This window comes from Phalaenopsis equestris, unplaced genomic scaffold (assembly GCF_001263595.1).
Source record: "Phalaenopsis equestris unplaced genomic scaffold, ASM126359v1 Scaffold000272, whole genome shotgun sequence".
Taxonomy (NCBI): domain Eukaryota; kingdom Viridiplantae; phylum Streptophyta; class Magnoliopsida; order Asparagales; family Orchidaceae; genus Phalaenopsis; species Phalaenopsis equestris.
Genome location: NW_018164714.1, coordinates 454,794 through 465,188, shown reverse-complemented (window position 1 = coordinate 465,188; position 10,395 = coordinate 454,794). Strand labels below are relative to the sequence as shown.

Here is a 10,395-nt window from a genome sequence, read left to right as displayed (position 1 = left end):
TTCATACTCAATTCTACACATGAGTTTAAATATAATCAATATGAAAAATTAAAATATTAAATTAAAAAATATTAAAGAAGATAACAAACTCAATTATAGGAAAAAAAAAAAGAGAAATAAGAACAAGACCCAAAATTTGAGAAATTTTTCCATACGTTGTCCGCAAGAAGCACTGTGCGAACAATGACTGTGATACACATGATCGCGGTGGCTTTTTTTTTTTTTTCTGTTGCGATGGGAGAATCGCAGCCGTTGTACGCACGGTGCTCTCTGTGCAGACAATGTATGGAAAAATTTTTCCTTGAATAGAAACTCTGTTAAGAAAGAATGAGAATAAACTAGCTGGTTGATGAGCTTCAACTTTGCTTCTCATACTGTAGGAACGACCGTAATGTCAAAAGCATGATAGAGGAGAAAGAGCAAGAGAGTAAGGCATACGAGGAGAAAGAGCAAGAAGGTAGAGCAATTTCACTGGCTTTTAGTACTAGTACTCTAAGAGCGATCATGTGGGGCCAAGACCTGAAAAAGAAGAGTATAAATATTACATTTTTGATCAAATATAAGTTTAAAATTTTTAACACCGGGTAATACCAATATATTATGATGGGACTCAATTGACACGTGACGCCCAACATTAGACTCTTTAAGACTTCTTTGAAGCTAGAAAAAAGGTGACTTATTTATTTTTGATATCATAATACTGCCACTATAATCTACCACTACAATTCTACCGGGGAGCAGGCGGAGTCTGCATCTATATCCCAGGATTCGAAGATCGCGTGGCGACTTGATCGATTACTAAGGCTAGAATTTGGTCGAGCGGCCATGATAGGGTTTCAGAGAGATTGAAGGAGAGAATGTCCAGATTATTCGCGAAATTGTCGGGATTTTTCCGCTCTAGAACTCTCGTTGGCGTCGACAAAACCGGTAATCGCTACTTCACCAGAAACGAGGTGGTCGATGGAATCAGTGAGTGCCTTCTTCTGTACCACCCCCGCAAATTTATTTTTCTTACTTGTTGATTTATTTCACACTGCTAATTCTTTGCATTCATGCTGTTTTTCTTCTTTTCTATTGATGCGTGAATCCTTGCGTTTTAATCGGTATAAGACAAGATTTTTGACTGCCTGCTAGAGGTTATAATGTATCGGAAAGTTTCTTTGATCTCCTTTAAATGTAGATAAATATGAGTGTTGAAGACATCTGAGGACACGTTATAGGTTAAACATCTGCGGATACATAACACTGGGGAGCTAATCAAAATTGAAATCAATCAAGTTTTTTTCTTTTGCTTTTTCGGATTTTTGAAGAGCCACACTATTATGAAGCATGTAAATGATAACTTTGGGTCAGCTTTGATGAGCAGCTTATCAGGGTTGACTGATGCTATGTTGAAGGGAAAAATTATATGTTGGTGCAGTCTGGTGCATGCTTGACATTACTGTCAGTTGTTTTGAGCAAGTTTTGAAATTGCTTCCTTGGTCAATTTTGATGGAAAATCTCTTGGAGAGTTTGCAAAAATTCTTGTCTTTAATGTTTATGAGTAAATTCATTTTGAGCTTTAATTTCTCTTCAATTCAGCTCTTGCTTTAACAATGATACAAGGGGTAGTGGAGAAGCTTTGTATTCCTGGACCTTGTAAAAAGTTGGATTCAAATAGTAGGTTTTTGTGCTTCCTATAAGGAGGTTTTTCTTAGCAGTTGTATTGGCACACTTGAAATTGGACCAAAGATAGATTATATTTAAGGAATATATTACGTATATTTTAACCCTAAAAAGGTTCTTTTAATGCTTGCATCCCGGATTCCTCTATTAGTACTCAGCTCTCGCCCTAGTTGGCATTCTTGCAAGCATGGGCATACCTAGGCACATTTAAGAATCCTTCTTTAGCCAAGGCTACTCACGCCAACAATGTTGATGAAATATTTTTAAACGAAAACACTAGCTGGTTCTTTATTTCTCATATCTACCATGTTGTAAGGACCAATACTTTTCTCCTCCTTTCACCTTACATCAACAAATAGTGAATGTAAGAGCTAAGAAAGAGGGAGAGTGAGCAAGAAGAGAGGGGGAAATATAATTTATCTCAGAAGAGAAAATGATTTGTGATATAATATTCAGGGGTCGATTTCTTGTTACATGAATTTCTCCCTATTTATATAGGTTCCCTACATATAATACAAAATTGATACTCATTACACATAGATCTCGAAGGATATCTGGTTATGCCTTACTTTTCTTATTCAGACTTTGACACCATAATTAATATTATTTTTAGTTGCATCGTGTCTTGGTGTCTGCTTCTCACATGCTTGTATGGCCACATTTTTGTCGGTCTATTCGGCCTTCATGACAATACGACCCTGAGCAATTTGACACTGGAGCAAATTGTCTTCCCTGATCAAGTCAATTTTTTAGTCATTGAGACTGACCTAGTTCTCTTTGGAGAAAAGGGTAGTTTAATGTTGTAGGAAGAATTGACAACTCACACTTAACAGCTGGTAATAACAGTATTATCAAAGCACAAAGCACAATGCATTGCGTAAGTTTTTATTTTTGCTTGGGTAGGGACGGATGGTAGGAAAACCTAGGATAGGATTTGGGTTATGCTAGTTATGATACCAATTGATACTGAAATTAACCCAAAACCAACACAAATGACACCTTAGTGCGAGGGCGGCCGGGGTGGGCTGCGACTGCGTGGCAGATATAGAAGAATATGAAAGGGGCGGCAACAACGGGGCACTTGGTTGGGATTCACGGCAGACAACAGCTGGCTGTGGAGGGGTCGACGACACAACATGAGATAGGAGAAGAGGTTTGTGGCCCAGCTTTTGGGTAGGATAGAGGGTTGCAGCTCTACAAGAAGGCAGGTGAAGGTTGGGAGTACAAAAAAGATGCAAGTAGAAGATTTGAGGCTAACATGAGGGTGTTTGGAGAGCATCAACGAAGGGATTAAGGGTTGGCGTAGGCTACTGAGAGCAGAGGGGTGCAGGAAAACACTGGCGGTAGGGGGATAGCTAGGAGCAGGTAGATGCGGGAAAAAGTAACAGGAGAGGATGCCAGAGCAAAGACAACAAGCAGAAAAGGGAACGATACACACTACTTCGGGATAAGTTACAGCCGAAGCACCTTCTGGCCGTCGGTAAAACTCTGTAAGAGAAAAGGGGACGCCAGCAGCTGTCATGAAAAAACTCAACAAAACTAATCCTAAACTAAGCAAAAGGACATATTTATAATACTGGATAAGTAGGGCGGGAGGTCCCCCCTCTTAGTGCGATTCTCGGCGGTGAAACTATTGGACTCACATCTCCGTCGTCTACCACGACGTTTTCACAAATTCGTCAGCTCGAGTTTTGTCTTTCCAGTATGATGACGTCATTTTTGTTGGCCTCAATCGAAGGCGACGACGGTGTCTTCTCTTTTGTTCGCACGACCTAGCCGACGACACGCCCCCGACAGACGTTTCGTCTCGCAGCGCATGTAGACAACGACGTCGTCTTTGCCCATAATCGAAGATGCGTCTGTTTGCTCGCCTCCTGCCCGATAGACGGTTTCTTTGTTGACGACGCATTCGCCCTGCCCCCCTCGCCCGATAATCGCCTGTGTCGCCCTGCCCGACAAAAGGTCTCCTGTACTTAAAGAGTCCCTATCGCCCTGCCCGACAGAATTTTCCTCTGCCCTCCTTTTTCCAGCAGCTGCTTGACCGTTCAGGTGATCACTTCAATGATGTGTTTCTATGCCAATGCACTTGTCGGTGACTGTCTTATTTCTACTCATGCTCCTCTTTCAGGTTCAGAGCCTGATTTTCATATTGACAAGTCTTGTAATGTTCCTCAATCTTTCCACGACGCTACTCGACGCTCCTGAAGGTGATGGTGATCACACTTTCATTAAAAAGCTTGGAAAAAAAAAAGAAACCTGTTCTTATTTTTACTGAGGTTGAAACCAGAACTTTCGGGTCCTCTTGGCATTTTGCTCTAGTGGGAAAATTCATCTATGGTCACCCAAAATTAGAGATCATTAGGAAAGAGTTTGATGCTATAAAGCTATTGGGCAGTTGAAATATTAACTTACTTGACAGTCAACATATACTTATTTAGTTATCTCACGATGCCGATTACATTTACATTTTTTCTCGAAAAGTTATCAAGATCGACAACTGTTTTATGAAAATTCTTAAGTGGACTATCGATTTTGATCTAAAAGTGGAGTCTCCTATCATTCCTGTTTGGATAAAATTTCCGGGGTTAAAATTACATCTGTTCAACTTGAAAATTTTCTACTATTTAACAACTGCTTACGGTAAGTCTCTTAAGGTTGATAGTCCAACGCTTGATGTCACCAGTCCTTTGTGACTTGTGTGTTAGTTGAGAGAGATATCACTCAACTAGCTCCGGATGAGGTATCAATTGACACCATTCACAATGGATATTGATAAAAGGTTGAAATAGAACCACACTCTCTTTATTGCTCTCATTGTAGTATGTTTGACCACAGTTCTACAATTTGTTATAGCTTGCATCCTTATCTAAGGTCAAATTTCCCTAAAGATCAACCACCTACCATCCCTACTGAGAAGGTGTAACCCGATCCTCTTTCCAACACCCCAGTCCCAGATGAAGAACACTATATTACAGGTACAGATTCAAATGTGCTTATTCCACTCACTGTTATTGAAGAAGTCCCACTTATATGTCAAAACACACGAGAGTGTTTCTTTGATCCGATAAAAGATCAGCTGATACAACAAGTAATTGCTTCTAATGTTCAACAATCTACACATGTCAGATATACTTTAGACCAATCCACTGATTAGGTGAGTATTAGGTGAGTCAATCTTCGGATAGATAAGGAATGACAGGTATATTCCAGGAGGAAGAAGAAAAATGGAGGCCGACTCAAGCTCGGGAATTTATTGGATGATACATTGATTACTACTGACAATGACACTCATCTTACCAATTTATTATCTAGCTTCTTCTCTAGAACTAGAGGCAAAGGCAAGATAAAATTGAGTCGCTCTCTAGCTACCTGATACTCCATATTTAGCACTTTTTGATTTTTTTCTTTAGGTCTCTCATGTATTTTTCTGTGTTTTTTCTTTTTTGAATCATTTGATGTGGTGGTTATCGTGTGAGCAAGGTGTCATATTTGGACACTCCCACATAATTTATCTGTATTCTAATTTCTATTAAATATATTAGCCTTTGGGCTTTCCCAAAAAAAAAAAAAAAAAAAATATATATATATATCAAATTGATCACCGAAACATGTAGAATTTTATAAATATAATCTGGATGTATTTTGAGCGGTCCAAAAAATTAAGTTTTAAAGTAGTCTTACCTGATTTATCAAAATCATCTTTTTCGGTCAACTCATTCTTTGTGACAATCCAACATTGGAGAAATTTACCCTCATTGACTAAGTTGATCCCTTAGTCATTGAGGCGGATCTAGTCCCCTTTGGGGAATGCAAGATGATCAATGCAAGCGGAATGGTGACTCATACTCAGCAGTTGTTACTTTGCTTTTATTCAATATCTGATGCTTTTGCCACTCGTACTAGGCAACTTGTAAGCTTGGCAAGACAGTTGAGTTGGGCAATTTGGTAGTCCGCTCTCGAGTCTGAATTTGGTCAGATGACATTTGATTATACAAAATGGTTGCATGAATACCTTTTTACGTTCTCTACTAAACATGGTATTTTACTGGTGTCTATGTTTCATCAAATTAGTTTCGAGCAGCGCTGAAGGAGATTTTAGATGAATACATTCTAATATGGAATTTATATTATATTTTGTGCGAGGGACTTGCTTTATTTTTACCCCAACTTTAGTGTTATTTTTGAAATTCTCCACATTTTTTTTCCAATAACTCAATTATCAGTCTTTTTAATCAGTAATCCTCCAATCCTTATGATGATTCCTCATGATTCTCTAGTTGACACATTGGAATTCAAATCATTTGAAAATATTTTTATTTTTTATCTGGGTTATTGTTTATTGTAATTTTGGTTTAATTCTTATTAATAAATGGTGTTCCTGTTGCTTTAGTGTTGGTTTGATTACAATATTTATCATCACTAAACTTAGGCTATAAGACTTCAAAGTCCTTAATTCCTGGTTAACTTAGGAAGCATGCATAAATCTTAAACTGAATTGGAAATAAAAGAAGAAAAATCACGCATACATAAACTGGAAGATTTTTTGGGAAGACTTAGACTGATCCTTATCTCTGTCATATTACAGAATTACCGTCATGTCTATGTGTTTAGAGAGGAATAGAAATGACTGATGTAACTTTTTTTTGAAATGCTATTTATTCTAGTGTTACTGTGGGTAAAGTACTCATTATGTGGTCCACAATGAACTGAAGCTGTGATTATTCATGCTAAGACAGTGAAGGAGAAAAGATGGGTGCTATTCAAAGGAGAACAGGATCCTACTTCCATACCCGGTTAGCTTATTTATATTATTTTATTTAAGACACCCAATTATATATGTTAAAACGTTAATTTTCCATTAAGCTACTGCTACTTGTGGATATAGTAGCTTGAACAACAGACTGCTTTGCTGTTATGCACTTTATTTTTTATTTTATTCCTTCTATTTGCACTGAATACTTAAGGTATGTCCTGAAAATTAGTCAAATTACTATTACTATTGTAGTGGAGTGGATATGTTGGTTGAATGGCCAGAGAAAGAGAGCTCCCACTCCCGAGGTGAGATATCTTCTAATCCACATCTCCCCTTGTTTTCATATTTCAATTTTCTTTACCTCCTATAATAATCCATGTTGAGTCTAAACACGAGTCTTTGTATTTTGGTTTGTTTTTGTTTGGTACTTATCATTATCATGGTCATGTGATGTGAAATGATTATTATTTTGATTATCTATTTTAACAATAAAGTACAAGTTCAGTTTCGTAAGCATTTTGATAAATTTTAATGAGAAAAAAATATCTAAAAAATCCAACACCAAATAATTGTCATAAGGAAAATGTCGAGCATTGTAAAAATAATAGTTTAGTATTTGTGGTGCTTGGCTCATCATAAGGCACCCAGTCGAGTTTTACATTTTTTTTGGCCAAAGAGTGGCTTGTGTTTTTTTCATTTGAGGTATATGTTTTGAGGCTATTTTCCTCGATGGGCTTTAGGTATGCCTCTAATTAACATTTACATAGAAAAATGCACTTTTAACTTGTATTTTTGTTTAGAGTTAAACTGCTTTGATTGTAGAAAGCGTTTGAGAAGATAGTATATACTTTTGAATGGAAGTAGCCATGTCTTAGCGAGAGTCGAGCGCTAGTGAGTGAGTGAGAATTGAGGGCATGTCATACTAATTGACATTTAGCTGCCATGTAGAGCTAGCTCTCATGAGCGTGCTTCAGCTTTACCACCTAGCAATCAACGATATAGGAAGGTTTAGGGTTGTAAACTAGTCGAGTCGAGCTCGAGCCATGACAAGTTCAAGCTTGTCTTGTCTGTCAAATTGTGAGCTCGAGCTTTAGTCGAGCTTGAATGATGAGCTTGAGCTCAGCTCGTAGTGTTAGCAGCCGACTGATGAGTTCAAACTAAAAATTCAATTTTTACGGAAGCCAATTGGAGAAGGTATTGGTGATCGAAGAAGGAAGATGCAGTGGAAGCTCACTCGAAAATACATAGAAATGACTAGCTGCAGGCTAATCGAGTTGGCTTGCAAGCGAGCCAACGAGCCTATCGTGACGCGGTCCGGGGCTTGAAATTAACCAAGATAAGAACTTAATGTCTGACGGTGAAACTAATTTATATTATATTCTATTTCAATCACTAATAGTTTAACATTCAAATATTCATGAAAGAGCCGCTAGAAAAAACACATAAAATTAATAAATAGAATTTTTGTACCTTCCCGTTTGTTCTCGCCTCCTATACATATTATCTCCTATTCTATTCATCTTAATCAAAAGTTTAAACATGAAAAAAATCATACTTCTAAACTACAGTAACTCAAGGGAAAAAAATTCGATATGCATGCTGGTCTTTTATATCTCTATAAGAAGTCGTATAGTATGCTAATCTTTTATATTTCTATAATAATTCTTTAAATATACTAATGCATGTATCAATGACCTTTTCTAAATGAAAATACTCTAAATTTCTATATATATTCACTTTTAATATAATTTTAACTTTATTTTTACTTTATACAATTAAAATTCACATCTTGCTTAGGAGCATCGTCAAAATATAACCTACCACATTTTTTACCAATATTGTCCCGTCTGCACAGTAGTTAGAGATGTAAATATCATAATTGTCTAGGGTAGAAAGGCTGTTACATGCATTTGACTGATATTATCTCGTTGACACAACTGTTAGCGATATATATATACATTACACTTGTCTGGAATGGTGAGCTCTGTCTACTCACTCATGATCAATATTCTCCCGTTGTTACAACGGTTAGTGATCTAAAATCACAATTATCTAAGGTAGTAGAAAAATAACTATGCGCGCGAGTACACTGGTGTTCCTTGCCTGTATAATTAGGGGGTGAACTTCTTCTTTGAACATGCACATACAATAATTCAAACATTTATATATAAGTTATCTCATTTTTCCATATCATGCATTCTTTCCTTACCAATGAAATACTTTACATATACTTACTAATGAATAAGTGCACGTTTACTAGCATCAAACTGACATGCGCTAGTCTAATAACTTCATAAATAAATCATTATGCAATTGGTTGAATATGATTGTTTTCTAAAAGTCATGTAGTGGTATGTTATATGATTTCTACTTGAAGCTAGAAATCATGCAATAACCTAATATAAATGCACCTCTACTATAATTTAATGACATTCCATGATCTAATAAACTTATAGGAAATTCATTGTGCATCTATTTAAAATGCATATTTTCTTATCTACCAATATGAAGAACTGCTATATCCAAATCTTCTTTAAATAAAGCATAAATGAAGCATCAATAAATCAAACATACATTTTGAAATAAAGCTAATTACTGGATTTAGAAATATAAATACTCACCTTAATTCATACTGATTTTCTTGTTATCGACTCCTGTCTCCTCCTTCAAATTAGCACCTATATTATAAAATATTGCATTTAATAAATTTATATCATATTACCTAATTATAGTTCAATTTTCTCATCGTAATTATGAGTTCAAATCCTTAAATCAATACTAATACCAATACTAAATAACAATAATTTAAACAAATTTCTTTCGAAACTTAAACTCTAACCTTCACTGTCTCAAAACTCCTTTATCAATAATATAAAATTTGCTCCACCTTAATTTTCTTATAAGTTACCAAGATCGATCTCCCTCACTCCACGCCTCACCAACATCTTCTCCATCCAAGTTGAACTTCTACAGCTTAATTCATGTATAGTTAAACATATTGTTAATATTTTAATACATCATATGTATATTTGATTCAAAAATTTAAATATATGTAAATCCTAACTCATACACACATACACACATATAAAACATTATATTAATTGACTTAATGATAATACAAATCTACTTTTATAACTTATACCTTTCGATCGGCTGCCTTAATCTCACGGACGCATAGACGCATGAGTTTTGGCTCCCTCGCCCCGTCAAAGGTCCTTCTTCCTACTCCTTCAGTCTCAACTGGACCCAATAAAACACATGAGAGTTTTCTTCCTCTCACGAGAAGGCCTTTCCTTTCTCTGTACAGGGGCATGACGTCTTTGCTTCTAGATTAGGGCTCGACTTCCTCTTCTACTCAGCCTTCTTCAGTCATAGCTCGACGCTGGACTCAAGCGTGCGATCTTCTTCGACCTCCTCTGCACACGAGCACAATGCATCAAGTTGCCCGACCTCCTTCCTCCTGCAAGCGATGTTACCTACTCGTCCCGCATGCTTCGTCGTCGATGTGTCTTCTCCTTCATGCATGACACCAACTTCATCAATCTCAAGCGAACCCACAACCATCAATGGTGTCAACTTCTCACCTAAGCAACCACACCAGAATCCCTCTCGGTAGGTTCTCCCTCACGCGATGGTTTCTTGATTCCTTCTTCCACTTCCCATGTCGCAGTTGAGCCGCCCGTTGCCCTTTCCTTCCTCTTCTTCTTCTTGTTTCTCCTTCTTCCTTCTTCCTCCTTATTACGGTTTCTGCTCTCTTCGAAAGGAACCCGCGACTCATAAAAATGTAACGAATAAGTGCTTATCCTTATGTCTTTTTGATTACAAATATAATATACACACATATATATATATATATAGATATATACATACATATATATACATACACATATATATATATATACATACATATATATACATACATATATATATATATACATACATATATATACATACATACATATATATATACATACATA

General features: G+C 36.6%; 1 protein-coding gene across 2 annotated transcripts in view; it reads left to right on the top strand.

The window, feature by feature from the left end:
- The first annotated feature begins 717 nt into the window (after positions 1-717).
- LOC110024752 (mimitin, mitochondrial) overlaps positions 718-10,395 on the top strand; it is a 24,765-nt gene continuing 15,087 nt past the window's right edge. The window contains exons 1-3 of one of the 2 annotated variants that reach the window (XM_020724896.1): positions 718-969; positions 6,402-6,458; positions 6,671-6,723. In XM_020724896.1, coding sequence (XP_020580555.1) covers positions 858-969; positions 6,402-6,458; positions 6,671-6,723 — 222 coding nt within the window. In that variant the 5' untranslated portion in view covers positions 718-857. Of the gene's footprint in view, positions 970-6,397; positions 6,459-6,670; positions 6,724-10,395 lie in introns of both variants that reach the window. The other variant, XM_020724897.1, reaches the window with a different exon arrangement.